The sequence below is a fragment of the Labeo rohita genome, chromosome 20 (genome assembly GCF_022985175.1).
Source record: "Labeo rohita strain BAU-BD-2019 chromosome 20, IGBB_LRoh.1.0, whole genome shotgun sequence".
Lineage (NCBI taxonomy): Eukaryota > Metazoa > Chordata > Actinopteri > Cypriniformes > Cyprinidae > Labeo > Labeo rohita.
The window spans coordinates 30,323,224-30,346,759 of NC_066888.1; the positions used below are offsets into that span (position 1 = coordinate 30,323,224).

Sequence of the window (23,536 nt, forward strand, 5' to 3'; positions counted from 1 at the left end):
ATCTCAAAACTTAATTTTTGATTAGTAATATGCACTGCTAAAAATTTCATTTGGACAACTTTAAAGGTGATTTTCTCAATTTTAATTTTTTTGCACCCTCAGATTCAAGATTTAAGTACTTTTATCTCAGCCAAATATTGTCCTATCCTAACAAACCATACATCATGGAAAGCTTATTCTAAGCTTATATAAGTGTCAAATAATAATAATAATAATAATAATAATAATAATAATAAAAAAAAAAAAAAAAAAAAAAAAAAAAAAAAAATTTACCCTTATGACTGGTTTTGTGGTCCAGGGTCACAAATATAGTGGCTTCTGTGAGCATACCTGATCTCAAGAGACGGTAGGTGGGGCAAAAAGTCATTTCCCACAAAGAAGCACATGAACACCCAGTCATCGACACTCCGCTCGAAGTCGAACGGGAACGGCAGGCTGGCCATTGTTAACTCCTTCTCTAGATACTGCAGAGAAATAAAAACAGTTTTTTTTCAGCAATTTTATACATGCAATAATAATAATAAATAAAAAAATCTTATAAAATGTAAAAATCTAGTTTAAACTAACAATCTGACAAATAAATGCAATCAATGTTAAAATCATAAAACACTTTTAAAGGAATAATTCATGCTAAAATGAGAATTTGCTGAAAATTTACTTGCCCTCAGGCCATCATGGATTATGGGCTGGTATTTTGCCCAAAGCGAAGGTTTAAAGTTAAAAATGTCTTATTGATGGATTTATTTATTACAAGCACACAGTTTTTTGTATCACAAGATGTTAATTGATGGACTGGAGTGGTGTGGTTTTCTAGTGATGTTTTTATCAGCTGTTTGGACTCTCATTCTGACGGCACCCATTCACTGTAGAGGATCTATTGGTGAGCAAGTAATGTAATGCTAATTTCTGCAAATCCGTTCCCATGAAGAAACAAGCTAATCTACATCTTGAACAGCAAGCAGCTGAATAAATCTTCAGCAAGTTTTTATTTCTGAGTGAACCATTTCTTTACAGTGAAACAAACCTCTCGTAACACAGTCAGTCGGATGAATATGAACTCCTGTTCTGATACTGGAATTGTGTCTGCAAATTCATCATGCTGAAAGAGATAAAACAAAACCACAAGATCACACATAGAGTTGAGGTCAATCTCTAGGCTAACAGATTGAAAGGATGGATCTGTTACCTCGCCCTTTTTTTCTCTGGCCAGTCCCTGACAGTCTTTGATCTCGTGGCCTATCTGACCACACAGAGCGCAGGGTCTGGGTTTGTTGGGTTTAAACTCTTCTCTTATAATGGTAAAGTTGGGTTCATGTGTTGCCAAACCCAACATGATCAAATCAGCTGAAATGAAAAAAGGATACAATTAAAGCTGTACTTACAAAGTTTACTGAGCTGAACTCATTTTAAAAATCACTTTTCACCAGAAAAGTTTCAGAGAATGGCGACTTCAGATGAAATGCTGATACTACATAAATATGCAGTCAATGTTCTTCATAAATGTAAATAATGGAAGCTTTCAGTCGAATTTATATTTTGAAGTATCTCCTCTCCAGACTAATCGGATGCAATGTTTCCTCGTTTGTCCACTTAGTGCATTAAAACTACAGACATAATGTTGTGCATTAGATGCCCTTATACATACTAACAAAACCAGACAGATACAATAATCCCCTCTCAAAATCAGTCCACAACTTTCATTATGATGCTGTGTCACAAAGTTAGCGCTGTATACGAAAGCAGATCTGAATGTGACTAGTTCAAATGCAGTGCAAATTTATATACATCATAAGAAATTGATTAAATTAGAGTCAAAATTCTTATAAAATAAATATAAATACACACACATAATACACCATTTATAATAAGACCAGTAACATCCTTTAAAGAAATAAACAGATATTAAACTAAAACTTAAAAGTATTTTATGATTCACTTTTAGAAGTCTAAGCTTGCCAAATTCAACATATTAAAAATTACATAAAAAAAACCCAAAAAACATAAAAATAAAAATCTTTACCATCAGCTCCACAGAGACAGTGATGTGTGTTTGGGTCATGATTTGGCTGAGCTGGAAAAGAAAACAACCCAAATGAGAATTTACACCAGTGAAGATCTTTGTTAGTTACATTTCAGACTTTTTTAGGCTTATTCTAAAAGCATGTCATAAGCTTCGAGAAAAATGTTACATTGTTCATTTAAAACTGAAACAAAAAGAAAAAGCTTCAACTAATAAAATCACAGCAAAAAAAAAAAAAAAAAAAAAAAAAGACCTTCATAAAAAGATCATAATCAGTAAGCTCTACCTCTCTGTCTCCTGATGAAATCCATAATTTTATGCTCTCCTTCTCCAGGAACACTAGCATCTGACAAGAAAACCTGTAAGACAAAGTATTTATTAAATGGATTACCTCCTATAGCTGAATAAAAACTCCTAAAGTTACAGTTAATATGACCTACAGTGATATTGCGCCATCCAGGGTCATTGGTCAATCTGTCTGCGATGTAATATCGCAAACATTTGGCCAAATTATCCATGAACTCTGTCCCCTAAAAACACAAAAAAGGAAAACTACTCATTACATCTGACAGACAAAAAAAAACAAAAAAAAAAAAACAGACTGAAATTTCCTGAAATCCTTAAATTATAAACAAAGTACATACATAACCAGAGGACACAAAGCATGCAAAAATTATGAACACTTACAGGGGTGATGCAGTTACTGTCAAAACGTTCTTTTATTTCCTCAGGTGGCAGGTAACCACCTAAAAAGAGAAACATCTATCAAGCCGGGAAAAGCAGAACATGTACAAACACCAAATCAAATTTTTGTGCTCATTTAGTGTTTGTATGCATTAGAGGATGATGTGTTGGTTAAAAGAGGTGCACCATCTCTCACCTCTCTGAATAACTTCTTCTCTCATTTTCTGTTTCTCCTCTGCAAGCTCCACTCCTTCTTTAGATGCCCGGAAACGCCTTGAGCGCTGCTGGTTCATTTTGGCACGAGGAGCCTACAAACAATTCAAGGATACAGATAACATGCACAAGAAATGGTTACTGAAACTGTGAACTACAGTGTGCATAATTGATGAATGTACTGATAATTTAATTCCAGTGTATTAAATAGTTTTTCAACAGTCGTTTTTAATTACTTGAACCCTCAACTTAAGTTTGGCTTTAGTTCTGGAAACTTGAGTCAGAATGAGTTGATAAATTGTGTACAAATATTTTGCATCAATATCATCTTTGTTTCATGCCAACTTGTATAATTTATTTTAACCTCCAGCTAATTTTTATAGAAACTAATGTTTACATTATTTCATTAAATGCCATAACTAGATGGAAATTCTAATATTATAATGTGATGGGAATTATAACGTTATAGCTGATATAATTCCCAACTAGTTTAAAGAAACTTAACTTAAACTTATCTAATGAAACAATATAAATATTAACTTCTATCACAAAATTGAGCTTAAAATGTAACCTCAGTGTTTGTAATAATTCCCAATGGCTCACTCCTGAATTTAAGTGCATTATTAAATTAAATATTCAATATAACAACACAGAGACGTTATGAAGGATGATACATACCACACCATCAATAGCCATGTACAGAACCCGTCTCGGTCGAACGATGTTAAAGAGACGGTCAATATATTCGAAAATGGCAACCATCATTTCATCTTCATTTTTAGGTGCTGGCCTGCAAAGAGATTAAATATAATATAGGTTGTAATTAGTGATGGGTCATTCTTGAACGATTCGTTCATTTTGAACGAATATTTAATGTGACTTGGGACAAACGAGTCATCTCGGGGAGTGATTCGTTCAGTCGCGCATGCGCAACATCCTATTAGGTTCTGTACTGGAATTAGATCACCTGTTTCGAGTCTTCGGGCTCGAGAGATGAACTAATCAATTCTCTCTCCGGCTCACACTGCATAGGTTTAGCTTATGGAGCTGTCACGTGATGAACGGAAGACTCAGACCCCGAAGACTCAGACCCCGAAGACTCAGACCCCGAAGACTCAGACCCCGAAGACTCAGACCCCGAAGACTCAGACCCCGAAGACTCAGACCCCGAAGACTCAGACCCCGAAGACTCAGACCCCGAAGACTCAGACCCCGAAGACTCAGACCCCGAAGACTCAGACCCCGAAGACTCAGACCCCGAAGACTCAGACCCCGAAGACTCAGACCCCGAAGACTCAGACCCCGAAGACTCAGACCCCGAAGACTCAAGAGATGAACTAATCAATTCTATTTCCAGCTCAGACTGCATAGGTTTAGCTTATGGGGCTGTCACGTGATGAACGAACGACTCAGACCCAAAAACTCGTCAGATAAGAGGCAAGGTGAGCGAATAGACTAAAGACCCAGGTAAACAATGAATTAATCTTTGCTGTTTCTTTATAGCATTATAGTTTTGTCTTGTTTGTAGTGTGATCAACGTTTGTGTAAGCAGTAGATGTGTTAGGGAGGTAACACGTATCATTTTAATTATATTTTGCTAAAATTAACGAAATGAACGAAATGACTCGAAAAAAGATTCGTTCATTTTGCTGAACGAAACTCAAAGGTCCGAGTCGGTAAAATGATCCGAACTTCCCATCACTAGTTGTAACAAAGTCATTTAAAAACATAAATACATGAATGAGAGAATCTCACTTGTCCTCTGGATGGGTGCATGGGTGAATAATTCCATTCATGTCAAGATACAGGTTGTCAAACTCCACTTCATTTGGATTGGGCTTGCTGGTATCAACTGGAATTTTAACGCCATTGTACTCCTTGGGCTGAAAAGGAGAAGAAATTAGAATATTTACATTAACAAATACCCAATAAAACCAAAACAACATACATTTTTGGTCTCAAAACCTTGTCAGTGGCTGTGTTTTCAATCCAAATGTTTTTGATTGGGTACTTGAACCAACTTCCTTACTACGATTGGCTAAAAATTTGCATAATTCTCCGTGATTGGCTGGTCGTTCGAGCGGCCTCAAGCATCTAGGTAACCTAAAAATGCTAGGTAATAACGTTTCAAGGTGTTTGGGACACAACCGTACCTTCGCATCTCGAATTTAACCAGAGTAAACTTGTATTCAGTCAAAAAATGCAAGTGTCTAAAACTGAAACCACGTGAACACAAATAGAGGAACAAAAACAAACATCAAAGCCACATTTCAGCGTCAGGACTGTAAATCTTATTTCACTATAAACATTATAATCATAACGAAATGATTGACTGCACAATTAATTAATTTAACAATCATTCAGATGCTAGTATGCCTTACCCTCTCCTCCAGACAGTGTACTATTATTGACGGATACTTCCGACTCAACCAGCGGAAAAACGCGGGGACTCCCATCTCCCGTAAAATACAACACTTCTGACCGAAAGAGCAACTTTAAAAACGACTAAAAACAGCTGAACACGCAGAAGGATGAAAACGGCTACCAAACACAGTGCACGCAGCTTATTTACCCCAGCACACTGTGAGCGATTTCCGGGTCAACAGGAAGTGATGCCGAACGCGCCCCGCGCTGGCTAAAAAGCGCATTGCATCGCTAAATCAACTATTGCAAACAACAAATGTGTAATTTGATAAATTATAACCAAACAATGAAAAATTAAACTTAATATTTATTATGAATCATATTATTATGAATCAATATAATTAATAAAAGCTCCTGATCGTTTCTGTATTTTTTTTTATATTACACTAGGCCTATAGCAAGACCTCAAAGTATAATTTGTTTTAATAAACTTCAAACAAATGTTTAAAAATGGCAGTGATAACTTAAGTTGTCCTTAAGCACATTCAGTACAAAGATAAACATTAAAAGAAAAAACAAATTAAGACTTCTGGTAATGCTAAAGTGAAGTGTTTACCATTTAACAATTACATTACCATAATTTTGTATGAGTGAATAAAGGTTTATGTGTTTTAAATGCATTTCTTTCACTACACAGTGGTAGATTTCTGTAACTCCTTTCCAATGCAAATGAGCATCATATGACAATCTATGGAGACTTGAAGTATTCAGCTGATTTCTGTGAAGAGCTGTTTGATCTTTGGTGATGCAAATTCAGTAGTTTGTCCTTATCTTCATTTGCTCTTGAGTCTACATGCTATGTCCATGAACTCAGCAGCTTATTCATTTGATGAAGCCTCTTGTCACACAAAGACACACAAACAATTTATGCAATTGTGGATGAAATCACATACACGGAGAACGAAACCAATACACTTAAAAAGAACTATAATTCAGCCCTCCATACAAGCAGAGCAATAAGCAAACATTTACCTATAAACCAAAAAAAAAAAAACATTAAATGTAGATGCAATGGATCTCTTGAAAAAAATGGAAACACTATAAAGTGCAATCCTTTAGATGATTATCAATCAAATCATATTTACAATAATAATAGTCTATGTAACTATATTTCATAGCATTCGACATATAGGAAAAAGCTCCAGCAGCTCTTCAGAAATAACCATCATAAGTAAGTCATTTTCAGTGGGAGCTGGGAATGCCATATTTATGGCACCTTTTTTTCAATCACATACTTATTCATAAACATAAACCAAATCAAGTGTTGGTTTAATATTTATGTAAAAACATCCATTGAAGAAAGCAATACGCACATCTATGCTTGAAAGTACTATATCTCAGCAATCCAAAAGACAAGATAGCCGCTGCATTACCAGTAAAAAGTATCTAAACCAATATAGAGTGCGTTGTATTTTTTAAAAGAGTGCGTTTTTTATATAAACCTCTGCTACAGCTTTGTTGTCTGTGTTGGAGTGGCTGCATGATGTGGGTGATTCCTTTCTGCATTCCCGTTTATAGTCTGACTGCTCCCTTGTGGTGGATTGTGGTATTTCAGATGCCTTGTTCCTCAGTTACTGAGCCTCTTTATATTTTGATTAGGGTCTGTACTGACTCATCATTTGCTACAGAGCTCTAATGAATCGAGATGAGGATGTTCCTTCATTAAAAATAAACAGAGCGAACAAAACATGTTCCAACTGAATCCTCAAGTGATGATAACAAGTACAATGAAAACATAAATTAAAGGAATAGCTAGTGCAAAAATATAATTGTGCTGAAAATGTACTCACCTTCAGTCCATCCAAAATGTAAATGAGTTTGTTTCTTCATCAGAACAGATTTGTAGAAATTTAACATTACTTGCTCACCAATGGATCATCTGCAGTGAATGAGTGCCGTCAGAGTGAGGGTCGAAACAGCTGATAAAAACATCACAGTATTTGTTTAGAACTGCTTTGTTTGATCTGTGCATATTTCTTTCACGATTCAGACGAGGCGACTTTTTACTGGAGAAAGCAATATTATGGACAGAGGACCTGTATTTTAGCTTGAAGCAAAAGTTTGAAGTTAAAAACATCTTAATGACAGATTTGTTTCTAACAAACATGCAAATTTTACATTGACAAGACGTTAACTGAAGGACTGAAGTCATTAGGATTATTTGTTGATTAATGTGATGTTTTTATCAGCTGTTAGGACTATCATTGTGACGGCACCCATTCACTGCAGAGGATCCATTGGTGAGCGAGTGATGCAATGCTACATTTCTTCAAATCTGCTCCAGTGATGAAACAAACTCATCTAACATACATCTTGAATGGCCTGAGGGTGAGTGTAAACTATTCATTTAATGAAAGCACTGAATGAAAATATAAAACATATGCATGCTAACAAAATGGATTGCATTAAAAATGTTCATCTTGAAAGAAAACACAAAAAGGGGAAAAGCAGCTTCAACTTGCTGATTTTATTTGTGTTAAACTAGTGTAGCTCTTTTGCAACTGAGAAGTGCTTCCAGCATCTGTAAAACCAGAAAATAAACTTACCTGACCATTTTGGTGTCTGCTTTGTTATTAGGTTTAATCCTGTTTTATCTCCTGAGCAGTTTTGGACATAAACATGTTTCATATTCATGAACATATTCATTTTTACAGCAAATAAGTATTGTAAAAGTGTGCAAATTAAAATGACAATGTAACTGCCTAAAGAAACACACACTAATTATAAAAAACACATTAAAATAAATCATCAGTTCACTACAGCTGCAAGTTCACAGTTCTGACTCAAGATGTAGGTGTACAGGTTAGAATGTCATTTTGGAGAGCTAAAAATATTACGCCTTGAAGAACAGCGTCCTCTGCTGGACAACACTATTCTTTCGGCTGTCTTGATGTCCTATTTAAATGTTTTAACTAACTAGCTATACATGATTGTTTAATGCTTAGGCATGTCTAATGTATTTTATTTTGCAGTTGTAAAAGACAAATCCTATGCTATAACAAATTGAGTAGATAATAAAGCATAACGCATTGCACTAGTATCTATGAATGCTGTAACAGATCACATTTGTTCAGATATATGTTTGGCCAAGCCTATTTAATGCTATAAAAAGTAAATAAACAAAACACATTTATAATGTACATAAAAGAAACAGAGTTTCTGATTCAATTTAGTAAATCAATTAAGTCATTTACTCACGGCTAAACGTGCCACATTTGGATTTACAGCTTGTGACATTGCACTACACATTTTCACACTCCATTTTCTAACTTTCCATTGCATCCTTCACAATTATTAAAATTACGGTGGTGCGTCAAATCTCTTTAAACCAATGCAATGAATTAAAAGATGTCAATGGCAAATGTGCAAACAGTTGCTCTTTTGTGGAGGGCCCAGTAAATTATTCCTCATGTTTTATTGGCATTATTCCCATTATTATTATTCAGGGCAGGACAAAGTGTTTTGGCCTTTCAATGGAGTACCGGGTTTGACCAATGAGGATTCACTCGCACATCTCATTCCAGATTCATAACATGAAACCTGACAACAATACATCTCTCAAAGGCTCCTGAATGAACAACCTTAACACTCACATAAACAACCACAGACCAATTACTTAATGAACTGGGCGAACACATAATGAGCTTCCTTACAAATGAGCACACATGCATTTAGGCAGAAGCAGTTGCACGAGTGAACATCTCTGCTTCAGAAATAGCGGATTACTACGTTATAAAATAAGGCAATTTAACAAGTATCCTATTTTAATATGCAAAAAAGGTCTGAACTATCATGCAAACTGTAATTTCATATTTGATTTTGGTGTGAAATATGCTTGGACATGTTCTGTGAGATGTTTCAACCACTTGTAACTGGTAAAAACTCCAAAAAACATACTCAAAACACAGAGACTGTGAGTGAGAGAGAATGACTTGTTATTTCTCCAATATCCTCTTCTTTCTCTTTTGTGCATTTACACGTTGGAATGCACACACATGAAAAGCTCCATTTCAATTCACACGCTACAAAGGATCATTTTATACACCCAAGGCTGAGAGCAGGCCTTGAACCGCAGTGCTGGTTCTGAATGCCTTAGAAAAGAGACCCACTCAAGATGTTTTTGTTTAAAAAACCATAACGAAAAGAAATACTGCCCAACACAACTGACATTCATAAGCCATCACAATTAGCATCTTCCAGCAGGAATTTGCATTAGTACAATATACGTGTGTTTAACTGATGACTGAAATAGGAACTTGCATCAAGGATTTGTGGAGATGATCACCCAATTGTCGACACTGCAGTGGTAACTTTTCCAAAAGAAACAAAGAACATGTCCAAAAATTTTCCAACAAAACTACAGCTGACTTGAATTTAGAGTATTTGCTAATTAGCGATGAAGACAAAATATACGTAAATAACAGCAACATTTTGGCTTAATAACCAGACTAAAGCAGATTTTTTAGATAAAAGAGGTCAGTTTGACCCATACCAATTAAAGCATCCTGTTCCGTTCATAATTTTGAGCGAAAAAATATTTTTTATGTAATCATGATTGAGGAAAATGGGTTTAGTGGAGTACAGATACAAACGCAAGCCACTAAATGGCAGCAGAATAATTGCCTTCGATTCCAGGCCTCAGTATTACGCAAACTCTTAAACAAGGTTGATTCGGAGTGGAAAATTACCTCTATTCTAATGTGTGTTGAGATAAAAAATTAAGCATTATTAAAGCAAATTAAAATATGTTAATTAAAGCCAAGAGGTCCTTTGTCAAAGTAATAGGCCTATGACCAAAATAAGTGCAAATGCCTTGTTTTGGCTTTTGAGAATTTGGCAAGACAGTTGATTCTTATAATGTTTTGCTGTAAACAATTGCTCTTGTATACGCAAGCTTTTCTAACTGTTGAATGTCAATGCAGTAAATTCATAAAACATAAACAGCAGATATGATAATGTAAACTTTATCACCAACTATTATTCCAACTACAAATCAGGCTATTAAAATATAAAAAATATTTTGTAAATACTACTACTACTACTACTAAACGTTTAGAAACAAAAATAACAAATTAAGGGCGGGATAATATTGTCAGCTGGTTGTTACTGAAAAACAAAATGGCAAAAAAAATAAATAAAAATAAATAAATAAAAAATAAATAAATAAATTTGAACATAACGTTTGAACAACGTAAGTGATCGACCAATCAAAACCAAGAATTTTAAAGCGCCGTTTATTATTTTACACAAATTTGATTGGCTAACGTTCTAAGCGCGTAAACTACTGCACGCGGTATCACTTCGTTTGACCGTGTATTTTGGTGTTCCGAGATGTTTGTGGTGCGGAGTGGAAACACAAAAAGTCGGCTTGTCGACGTTTTCTCTTAAGAATTGAGACGGCGCCGTGTTATTTTACCTCTAGCCAAGAACGTGTTTAAAAGTCAGTGCGTTTGCGTTTTCTCGAGAAACCCAGGTCTCATTGACGTAATGGAATGGAAAACCCGGAATGGCGCAGGAGCCGAATGAATATACAACGACTTGAGCGAGATCCGCTCCACTCATATGCGCTATTCCAGTCTTGACTTTCCGTTTGTCCGTCACTTGGCGGACAGTCGAGGCCTTTTGGGCGGAAAATTTACAACCGTTGTTGGAAACGTAAATTCTCTAATATTAATTAAGTTAGCTAAATTATGTATATAATTGTTGTATAAAGGCAATATCCCAATATGTCCACATTCTTTAAGTGCTGTTTTACAGTATTTGCCTGCTGAGTGGTTGATTTTGCATATGCTCACAACAGCTCATGTAATATTATATACTGTAATGTAACGTTAATGTTCAAAAGAATTTTGATAATCAGAAGTCCCAGTGAATTCAGGTGATGATAAAAGGTGTCTTTCCTGTCATATTTTATATTGAAATAGGATATTTTGTGTTAATTTCCCCTTTTTTGCTGCTTGTCAGCTAGATAACATTTGATTGGACAAAAATCTGTGAGGTGCAGGATGAGTCATCAATATTTTTGTTCAGTTTTTCATTCAAGACAGTGTAAATTTAGTATTTTTTTCCCTACAGATAGTAAACAATTAGTAGTACACTATCATATAGATAATGATTTTATAGATATGATGCTTGGAAACTTTCATTAGAGTTCTTAAAATTGAAAAATTGTTATTCATGTTATGATTATCTTTATTGTCTTCAGCCAGTGGTGCATAATGTAGTCATATTTTTCAAGTGCACAGTAGTGCTACTTAGTAGCATTCATAGTTAAGGCTAAAGAGTTGAATTCTGCTTCATTTTTAGTGTGCCGACCTCGCAGTTTGGTATTGAACAGAAAGTAGGCACAGTGCATTTCAATGCATCAGTGAAACCTGGATCTTTATCTTTGAGCTTAATTGAAAAGAGTGGGTTTGTAACGTGGCTCTAAAATGCTCTTCGTGCAGGCAGAGCACTTTAATTGGGCTAAATTGATGAGAATTGAAAGCACTCAGTTAAAAGCAAGACACCACATTGGCAGGCGGCCTGTTGTGCCCAGTAACACAAAAGCACAAGGGCTCTTACCTGCACATTAGCATAGAGATGCCAAGGGTGAGGATCCGCCGTACACGATTTTAATAATAAACACATTTTCCCGTTAGCCTCCAGCACAAGAGGGAGTCAAACATTTTCAGAGGCCGTTTGTCATGCATCTATAGACTACTTCAGCTCATTCTAACCGTAATACCGAACTAAAACATAGTTTTAGTCATTATGCTGCAGCATATTTTGGGAAACGGATAAAAACTGAGATTTTATGCTGGATGGAGACTCAAACAATCACCCAGAACTCACTAATATAACATATTGGTAGGTACTTGGTGCCTGTTAAAATGTTTGTGGGCTGTTAAACACAAGTCTGCCTTGCTTTGTACAACTTAATTCTTAGAGTCTGAAGGCCGTTACAAACCATGAGATATTTTTCAAGGATCCGGGATATAGTCCCTATTCACGTTAATGAGATTCTGAGGTACGGTCGGGTTAAGCTCCGTCAAAGTGGAAATGGATGTGGATAGCACACTCAACGGCTGTCATTTCAATGTAAACATTTTAAAGGAGTTTGTCCTTTTTGCATTTCTAACCATTTTGTCGTTTTACACTATTGAAAGCAATAGATCGCTCTGATCTCGTCCAGCTGAGCTCTAGTGCTGTAATAATGTCTCTGTCCTTCAGTCGTCTCGGTGTCTTGTGTCTCTACCTGCTGACCTTCGGTAACATAGGTCACATCCAAAGCATTCTTACCTCTTCAACCAGAGCGAAAGTGTTGACCTTGTGTGGTTGGCATTTCACATTTATTACTGCTTATCATATTTGGTTTTATATGAACATAATGCGCTTAGAAAAAGCTCTTCAATTAATCACTCATTATTGGCTGGCTATTTTGGCATTGCATTTTAGTTTATAATATTGTATCATTAAAGAAAAGAGTTTTTTGCTCATCTTTCTACAGTGACTTTGTAAGAACATTTGAGCTTTATGAATGCAGGGGGAAAATCATGCTGTAAAGGTTGTGTGGAAAATGGAGGACACAGCTAAATGTTGTGTGTTTGATTTTTATTATAATTGGATCATGTTACAATGAAATGATGACATTGTTCCATATTTTAAATTTTGCAGAATTGAAGGTCAAAAGGTAAAACAGGCCAAAATCATACAGACCTGGGATTATTTATAAAACAAGCTTCTTTGTTACATAGATTTGGCTGATGATGGGCTGCTTTTTGTCATCTCAAGTGCTGTCACATTGTTTTGCTTTGAAAATTAATGCAATCATAATATGTTTGAGAAGTATTCTTGAGAGAAAGATAAGAGCATCTAAACGCTGTCAGAGGTGGGCGAATCTGTCTGTTTCTCTTCATGGTCGTAATTCTCTCTATGATCTATGGATGATTGCAGGTTTGATAGATAGCTGGAAAGAACACGCTGTTGTCTTAAAAACTGGACACTGAAGCCAATGTCAAGTGTCTGTATTTGCATGTCTCAAATACTGCATGATCTTTTCTCTTTAGTAACTTCACTTTTATTCATCAAATCTGAAGTCTTAATATCTTTTAATCGGCTGCTATTTTGCTGATTTCTAGTGGATTTACCTAAAAAATGAAAATCAAGAAGTCGTTCCAAACCTTTCAGGAGTCATTAAGGTTTTTAAAAATGTTTCTGAAATAAGTCTCTTTTGCTCAACAAAGCTGCATTGTTTGATGTAAAAATACAGTAAAATCAGTAATATTGTGAAATATTATTACAATTTAAAATAAATGTTTTCTATTTGAATATATTTTAAAATATAATTTATTCCTTCAGGCTTCAGTGTCACATGATCCTTCAGAAATCAAAACCATTTCTGATTTTTATCAATGTTAAAAACTGTTGTGCTGCTTCATATTTCTATGATAATTTCTAGTTTGATGTCTAAAAGTAAACAAAAACAAAAAACGTAAAAAAGTGTTTATTTAAAAATAGAAATCTTATAAATTTCTATATTATAAATGCCTTTACTGCCACTTTTGATTAAATTAACGTCTTTGCTGAGTAAATGTATTAATTTCTTTCAAAACATGTTGTATTCATCGCATTTTCAACCAGAATATATCATTCATGACTGATTGTGAATGACTAATTTCTATGTTTGCATCAATAACAGAAAATCTGCTTGTGTCAGTATAAATTCAAGATTTTCTGAGCAGCAGTGAACAGAACAAACCTTGTTTTAACAAGCACAATATAAAAATTGCTGAGGAGTGTAAATATCCACATACTTGTAAGGGATCCTGACTATATACAACAGTCTTTCATGTTTGTTCTGTTCGCTACCACTCAGTATAACAAGATCATTGCAGGGTAAATCTAACAAAAGTGCTGTTAATGGAGAATGACACAATTCAGACCATGTTATATACTTTACATAGCTCTTTACATAGCTCTAAATAGCATATTCTTCTACAAAATGAGGCAAAGTAACTCAATTACAGCAGCATCTCTATGAATAATACATGAATAATAGATCTGATCATTCGCCGTCTTTTCTGTCTTTGTCTCGTACACGTTCTTAATTCCCGGATTGGCATGAAATGCATTCAGCACGCAAATGACACATTTATGGGACACAATAGCGCAGGTAGACCTCATTAGAACGGTATGCATGTGAGATGGAGCCCGATCCATCAGGCTGGGGCTAATGGAGCTGTTCAGAAATGCTCTAAAGTGTTTAGCGCTCTTGCCTGCGTGCTCTCTATCGTACGGGTCAAGTTCTGTCTGTCTGTTCTCTCGGTAAGGACCAACAGTGGGATTTTTTTTTTTTTTTTTTTATATTCTCTGTTCAACAAAGAAAAAATTATAGTGATGAAATAGGTGCATTGGACAAAATTGGACTGAACAATTTTGATATATGGACCGTATGCATTTATTAATACAAAAATGCATGAATTTCTTTTCATTAAACTAGCAAACCTAGTGGCATTTATTTTAAAAGTAGCACAAGAACATGTTTCTGAATGAAATATTTCACAAAAGGAAACTAATGCATCTATGTGAGCTTAAAATGTAGACTTTGGATGCTTTGTCTGCTTACAGGAGAGTCTTAAAAACCAACATAGGAAAAAGAATCGTGATACGTTTGCGCACTCCTACGCTGAATGCAAGAAAAGTCACTTCAGATAAAGGCATCAGAAAAATGCATAAATAAAAATGTTGAAGGACATGCAATGATAATGCCAATAGATGTAGTGTTGACACCTGTGCAAAGGAGAACTGACTTTATACATCCACTAAATCACCAACTACCAGCTAATTCAAAGATGTTGAGACTTCAGAAGATGTTATTTTCTTTCATTTTTTGTCATCTAATGCTGCAGTATTAAGACACTTTTAAGCATTTCTTAAGTGTCTGTATATATTTTGAGGCTGTTGTTATAGATATATATCATCAAAAATAATGACAGTGAAAATGGAGAAGAGAAATGGCAGTCAAATTGGTTGCATTATTAGGAAAGAGTAAACAAATCAATGTTCTACTCTATCAGGCCGACTCATTGAGAAAATAGCCACATATAGATGTAATCTGTCTGAAAATGGTACATATGAGCATTTTGTTGGTTGGTTGGAAGATTACAGTATATCACCAAGGTGATGATTGTGTTTTGTTGCACATAGAAGAGACTGACGTCATTACCAGCATCGCTATGGTTTGCAGAGAGCAAAATCACTATAATTGCAAAGCTCGGCTCAATTTTGCATGGGATTTTTTTTTTTTTTCTCCAGAACACATTCACATGGCACTGTGTAACTATTTTACATTTTGGCAAATTGGTGGCTGTGAATTTGCAGTCTCATTTGTATTTTTTGTATTATCTGCTTATGCCCCACTAATGGTTAAATTTAGGGATTTTTCTGAGATGTTTTGTTAGAGTAGAACAATGATTTGGTGTTTACTCATTTTTCTATTATTTTAACTTATTTGACCGTCATTATTTTTGGTTTCAAATTTGAATTGATGTAAAATGGTTGCATTTTCTCATGAGATTATTAGATTATGGATTTTCTCTCTTTACTAAAGTCAGGATAGAATGTAGTTAGTTATTTGTTTAATGCAACAGTGTGTCAGAGGAGAATCCTGCTGGATAAAGGTAGTTATGTTAAAAGGGTAGTTCACCCAAAACGGAAAGTTGTGTGACAAAGCTATATGCACTTTATTCCTTCTTTAGAACACAAAAGAGGATATTTTAAAGATCATATTAGTGGTTTTGTTCATCTGGACTCAAATTTTCTTTAAAAAATCTTCGTTTGTGTTCATCAAAAAATCTAGAAGTTTGTTGAGATTTGTTTATTACACACATACTGAAGTGAATGTGACATGTTTTTAGCCTCTTCCGCCTCAGTGGATGAGTACTTGAACACACAAACACAATTTCTAAAACTGATCTCGGAGTAACTTCATGAGCATTTACCATTTCTTTTGAGAAAAACTATTATTATATCATATACAAACAGAAACTAGAGGTCCTCACAGCAACCCTTCAAAATAAAAGTTCAGTGTAACTTTAAGAAACTATGACAGTAATATATTACTCAATGTAATGATACTACTACTATTATATTATTTATAATAATATTATATTTTAATAAAAAACAAATAAATAAATACATAAAATAATAAAAAAAAAAATATATATATTTTAAATTATAATCAGAGATGCTTTTGATTAATAAAACTATGAAAGTGGTGTCAAAATTAAGTGAAAAAGAATTTGGCAAAAATGAAAATTTGAGAAAAAATTTAAATTTTTTTCTCATAGGGCCTTAAAATATCATTTTAGTTAACGTTTAACAAATTACTGTTAGATTGTGTACGATTCATGACTTCATGACTATTTAGACATGCTTCTTGATTACTATTTTTTTTTTCTAGAAAACTCAAAACAAATAACAAAATTAAAACAAAAAATTAAAATGGAAAAAAAAAACAGAATTTGGAATAAAATAAAACAAAATTTAGAAAAAAAAAAAAAGATTTCCTTGGGCGCTAGGTTACACTTAAGATTTCACAGCAGGGAACATTAGCAGTGAATGGCTAAAAATTTACATTTGGAGAACAAACAACATTGCAATAAAGCATTTTAAATTAAAAATTCTTTAAAATGTCTTCATTTGTGTTCTTCCAACATAAAAAATACATGGAGATTTGTAATGACAATTTTCATTTTATGGATGCACTATCACTTTAAGTAAGGTTAGACTCAAATGTTAATTTAGGTAAAGATTATCAGTAAATGGCTAAAATTGTAAATTTATTGCATAACTGCAATGTTGTATGTGCTCAAATGTTCTTCAAGATATCATCTTTTGTGTTCTTCAGAAGACAATAAATGCATATAGATTTGTGACAGTGACAGAATTTTCATGGTATTGGTGAACGATCACTTTAAAAAGATTAGGCTTATGTATCGACAGTTTCTGTGAATGGCTAAAATTTTACAGTATTGGATCATTGCAATGTTATTTGTGCTCCAGTATTTTTCAGAATGTCTTCTTTTGTGAAGAAAGAAATGCATAGTGATTTGACAATGACAGATTTTTGTCATTTTATGTGTGATTACTATAAATTTAAATTTAATTATTTTTAGATGTTTTAAGAAGGGCAGATCAGTGAAAGCCTAAAATTGTACATTATTGCGAACACACTCCATCACTTTTCATTAACACGCATCTCTCTCTCTCTCCTGAAACCAAACCCAAATACCTGCGGATGTTAGTGCACAGCGCCTCTCACCCCAGCCGGAGAGTGTGTGCCCTCTCATTTATCACAATAGATCTCTCTATACCGTGTGTGCGAGTGTAAAACTGTCCCCGGGGGGCCGTGATGGGCCGGACCACCAACACTCCCGGCCGGCAGACAGGGTAAACAAACCCAAACAAAAGCGCAAAGGCACCCGAAGAGGAGTCTTTGTACCCTCCGACTCGAGGGATTTCCATTTAGCCCAGCAGCATTAGTCTGTTTCCTGTTGGCCTTCTTCCACAAACCCAGAGCTGCCCCCTTAACAAGACACTGGGCTCATTAGAGATAGATACCCTCACCCCGGAGCCCCCGTGCGCTGGGGTTATTGTGTGTCGCAGGCCTGCATGTGAAAACATATGTTTGAAGACGGACAGTAATGGAGGGCAGGTGCTGAGGGGGTGGCGTTGAGCTCATCCGTAAGCACACTGAAAAGAACCAGCTGTGGGAGAGACTCACATTAAAGGACACTTTTCTGTTTAATGATGCATTGCTCTACTTTACATCTGGTCATTAAATGCCAATTTAATTAGCGTTCATATTGCTCATGTTGTTCATATTTAGGACCAGGGTTTTTATAGAAAACTAAAACTGTAAAAAAACCCATCATTACTTGAAATAGAGTAAATGATTATTTTTTTAAACATCTGAAAGCTGAATAAACAATTATCTGAATAAATAACCTTTCCACTGATGTATGATTTGTTAGGATAGGACAATATTTGGCCGAGATACAACTATTTGAAATTCTGGAATCTGAGGGTGCCCAAAAAAAAAAAAAAAAAAAAAAAAAATTGAGAAAATCACCTTTAAAGTTGTCCAAACGAAGTTATTAGCAATGCATATTACTAATGAAAAATTAAGTTTTTATATATTTATGGAAGGAAATTTACAAAATATTTTCATGGAACATGGTCTTTACTTAATATCCTAATGATTTTTGGCATAAAAGAAAAATTGATCATTTTTACCCATACAGTGTATTTTTGGCTATTGCTACAAATAAACCTGTGCTACTTTAAGGCTGTTTTTGTGGTCCAGGGTCACATATAGATATTTACTGATAAACTGATGAAAATAACAACAAAGACACAACAAAATGAAAAGAAAAAATCTATATAAAAAAAATCAAGTTCATGTTTACATTTTAGAATTTTTTTCTTCTAAAAATCATAAATTTCCTTGTAAGTCACATTGTATAAATCGTATGAAAATATTATAATTTAGTTAAGTTTTTTGGGGGGGAAAATCTGGGAGAAAAAAAAAATATAAATATATATATATATATATATATATATAATATATATAAATTACAAAAACAAATTTTTGTGGATTTATTTTTTCAAAATTTGTATGGAAAGTCTCTTTCGTAACCCTTCCTGTATTATAAATTAAGTCAAACAAATGTACATAACATTTACATTTTCTGAAGAAAAAATGCATGGTAACCACTAAAATCCACTAACTTAACCCCTCACAACACTGCAGTGAGTTTGTACAGGCAAGCTTCACATAAAAATCATCGCATTAATGACTGACTGAATGAAAACTATATTCTGACAGAGTTTGTGATGCATGATAAATTGCAAGTCTTAATTCACGCACAATGAAAAGGACAATAATTTACAACTGATAATTAGTTTTTTGTGCAAAGTACATGGGTAAATTAGGGTCTAAATTACTCAAAAATTACATTTAATATAAATAAATATAAATTAACACATTATTAAGATGTATTTATACATGAATTAATTATTAAAATGTATTTATTTATATATTTAATTTTCTTTTTATTTAAATTTTTTTTTTCTTTAAAATTTTTATTTATTTATTTATTTATTTATTTTCTTTCCCAAGACCGAATACTGCTTTTATGGAGATCTGAAATGACATCTAGTATTGATCTTGTGTCTTTAGAATTCACCTTTAATTGCTCATTTTCTATGCTATCTTTTCTGGGGATTGTGTTTGTTTCCAGTCACGATGTTGGCAGTGCTCAGCCCATATTTCCTCGTGCCCAAAGCTTTTCATTCCCTTCAGTAGATCGTTACTAAAACTAGTAATAAGTAAAACATGTTTCCCATTCCTCCCATAATGGAGTTGTGTGTACTCGCACACGGCTGTGGGCTCCTGCACACCATTAACAGACGGCCTTCACTGCCAGTCTGTCTTTTTGAAAATCAATATTACAAGATGTGTGTTCTTTACTAATTAGGGAACTAGTTCTTTAGATACAATTGGTAAAAGCTCTATTTACTAAAAATGTGTTATATAGCAGGTATTTTTCATGGTAAATGAAACATACATGATGACTTCCTGTCTTTTATGTGTTGTTTTGAAAATAAGAATTATGTGAGTTTCGTTCCATAGAGTATAATTTGATCAGTTTGTGTATATATAATATAATATAATTGTCCATTTACTTCTTTACTTACTTAGCCCAAGTCTAAAATTGACCAGCTAGCAAATATGTAGCTAAAAGTCTGGTGCCAAAATCCTCACATAATAAATAACAACAGTAGAAACTGTAACAGTAGAAAGCTTAAGATAGACCAAAACCTGAAGAGAGAGAGATGTGTATGGATAGGTTGGATAGATGGACAGCGAGTGAAAGTGTGTTTGTGTATGTGCGCCTGTGTGTGTGTGTGTGTGTGAGAGAGAGAGAGCTTCACTGTTGTGTCCAGTAAGTGTTCAGGTGTAAGTGATGCTACAGCTTATTTTAATGGCCACTTATAGGGTTTGCTCTTTTCCACACACCCGTAAATGCATCTCTAGTGCTGTGTGTGTGCATGCGTGTGTGTGTTTGTACAGCAGTGTGGAGAGTGTTCACAGAAACCCAGCTAAGAGGGAACATTTCTACAGCTTTCACTATCATTTTTAAATTTAAATGTTAAGACAAAACATTGTTGATGTAATGTTTATGTACGTTCTTGTAATTCATATTTGTTATGTTCTGGTAATGTTGAGAGAAAACGTTGTTAAACAGTGTTCTTGGAATACCATTACGATGTTAAACAGTATCATCTAACATTTTCTGAATTTGTTGTTCAGTGTGTTTTTAGCAATAACAAGAGAATGTTGTCATAACATTTTAAGCATGATAGAATGAAATGTTCCTCTGACATAACCAAAAAGCAACTCTATTAATTATAACCAAACATGGATATTTTGAATTAGAAAATGTTCTCAAATTTTTTTCTAGGTTTCAAAATGATAAAGATTGAATGTTCTTTAAATATAAAAAGGGTGTTTTAAACATTGAGAGAACATTCAAATGTAACATTCTAATAGTTTTGAAAATTATAAAAAGCAATGTTCCTATTTTACATAACGAAGAAACAACCTTATTAAATATTAAAAAGTATTAAAAGTATCATACTTAAGTATTAAAAAAAAGTTTGAACATTATAAAACATTCAGAAATAATGCTTTCAAAATTCTGAAAATGGAATATTGCTCTAACATTTGCACAGACAAGGTAAAAAAAAGGTTTTAAACTTTGACAGAAAATTCAAATATAACATTCTCATACTGTTTTTAAAATTATGGAACAGAATGTTCCTCTAACGTTCACATAACCAAGAAGAAACATTAGTACATTTAAAAAAAGAATGAACATTTAAAAAAACTTGGTTTTATAACTTAACAGGAATGTTACTTGAAAGGAGTGCTAGTGTAATGTTTAATTATTTGTTTTGGATAGTGCTAAAGTTGCATCTGACGTGGAATGTTCTTTAAAAGAAACATTTGTATCAGGTCATCATCGACAGGTCATGATCTGTTTTAGCCAATCAGCAGTCGCTCTTCTGCTGAGGTCATGACTGAATCTTTAAGAGTTTCCTTTTGTTAAGAGGGACTTTGGAAGGTCAGGAGCAATAAAAGAGGGTTTAACTAAACATCTATTAGTGTAACCCGGGACAGCATTCCTGCTCAAACAGGGAAATGTAAATGGCATTGTTGCAGCAAGCTGCTTAGTTGTCGTGTTGTCAGGTGGAAGTGCTACTTTGTCTTTATTAGAGTATCTTGTCTTGCCTGTTTTTGATTAAGAAAGATAGTAGCTGTTCAGTCAGGTTACATGCAACAGATGGGAAGGCTTTACCAAAAGCAATAAGCAACAAACTCAAGATTAACATGTTAAATGTATTAAAAGCGATAGATGTCATTAAAATATAGAAATGTGTGTGTATAGACTATAATATTGCCGCATAATATGTTCAGCCAAGAGCCCTGTTTTAATCAAGAACCATTTTTGAATTTTTGAGTTGGGCTATTCCTTTTTGGAGATTAAAGTTATTTGTTTAAGATTAGTTCCTTCAGACCTGTGTTTGTGTTTCTGACATCTAAAAGGAACAAAATGGTTGCAAAGGGGCAGAACATTTCCAGTAAATTTCCAGAAACTTTCCAGAATTTATTCTGAATGTATCCTGTGTAGAATGTATTCTTTTATGGTTGGTGATTATTAAGTGAACTACTGCTAGTTGTAATGTTAGTTTAGGTCAATTACTGTTAAATAAAAAGTTAGTTATATAGGGTCCTATGAAATCTGCTGTATCTTTCCTCAAAATTTTCCCTATGATTTCCGCGATGCACAAAATGCGGACGGAATTGTGGAATCCAGTCATTAAAACGGAATTTACTGAATAACGCGGAATATCATGGAATTTGTCAAAGTTTGAATGAATGAATCAAAAGTTGTTCATTACACTTAAATCAAACCACAATATGGACTAGTATCTGTAAATATTACGCCACAAAAATACCATTTAAATATGTATTACTATTATATATTACTACTATTACTACTACTACTAAAATGAAACAAACATTATTTTTAGGGTATAATCATTTCTTCCATGTCCTTTAATAGTAAATTCCCCTTTGTTTGCCAAAAAAAAGTTTGCTTAATTTTCAATAACCAAAATTTATTTTATTAATTTGATAACCAGAACATTTTAAATACACAACACAGAATTTCTGAGGATAAAAAAAAGCATTCATAAGGCTATTTTAAGAATAAATTTGAATAAATTAAGTATGCATTCAAATAATTAGCCATAAAATTTGATAACAATAAAACATGGTGAGAAAAAATAAAATTTCATTTCATAAAATAATTTCATAGGGCCCTAAACATGTAATTTTTGTTCAGCCTAAATTGTAAAAAATTGTAAAATGTAAAATTGTATAAGTTTCATGATTTTAATTAATTATAAATGAAATTAGAAATTAGACATAAAATTTAATTGAACCATTAAAAAGGAGTTGAGAAAAATTAAAACTGGGAAAAAAATGGAATCCAGAAAAATTAAAACAAAAAAATAATTAAAAAAAAAATATGGGAAAAAATAAAATGGATTTCATAGGGCCCTAAAATAGTGATAGCAAACACAATTCACTGATTGTAGGATTGTTAAAAATCTTGGGCACCATGCAACTCCCTTTATCTTTAAACAGCTCAATAACGCCATACAGTTCTAACGCTGTGCCAGTGTGACTGTACTTCATCTGTGCTCTGTTATGCAAACTGAAGAGTGCTGTGGTGATGATGCCCACACATGATGGACAGTGTTTGGAGATATCTGTGCAACATCAATTACCACATTGAGGTTAAAAAAATCCTGCCTATTTCATGACCGGAATCATCAAGCATATTCAATTATGCTCTGATCTAGTTTGTCCGCTCCCACGATAGTTGATTGACATGAGCATCTTACCTCAGACCCACATACATCAGCTGTAACAGTCCGACCTCAATTGTTTCGATGCTGGAGCAGGGATGTAAATTAGACAAGAATATCTCCGATTGAGTTATTGAGGTGTTGTGTTACCGGATGTAATAATGAACATAGTGATCTTCATTTACTACAGACATCTGAGCCGCTGAAGAT

At 33.9% G+C, this 23,536-nt stretch overlaps 1 protein-coding gene across 1 annotated transcript in view; it reads right to left on the bottom strand.

Annotated features, from left to right (window-relative positions):
• xrn2 (5'-3' exoribonuclease 2) overlaps positions 1-5,510 on the bottom strand; it is a 32,547-nt gene extending 27,037 nt beyond the window's left edge. The window contains exons 1-11 of the mRNA XM_051138639.1: positions 5,299-5,510; positions 4,673-4,800; positions 3,596-3,707; positions 2,901-3,012; positions 2,708-2,766; positions 2,461-2,550; positions 2,307-2,379; positions 2,021-2,071; positions 1,187-1,344; positions 1,025-1,099; positions 331-464 (exon numbers count right to left, since the gene is read on the bottom strand). Of these exons, the coding sequence (XP_050994596.1) occupies positions 331-464; positions 1,025-1,099; positions 1,187-1,344; positions 2,021-2,071; positions 2,307-2,379; positions 2,461-2,550; positions 2,708-2,766; positions 2,901-3,012; positions 3,596-3,707; positions 4,673-4,800; positions 5,299-5,373 (1,067 nt within the window). The 5' untranslated portion in view covers positions 5,374-5,510. The remainder of the gene's footprint in view (positions 1-330; positions 465-1,024; positions 1,100-1,186; positions 1,345-2,020; positions 2,072-2,306; positions 2,380-2,460; positions 2,551-2,707; positions 2,767-2,900; positions 3,013-3,595; positions 3,708-4,672; positions 4,801-5,298) is intronic.
• Positions 5,511-23,536: the final 18,026 nt, after the last annotated feature.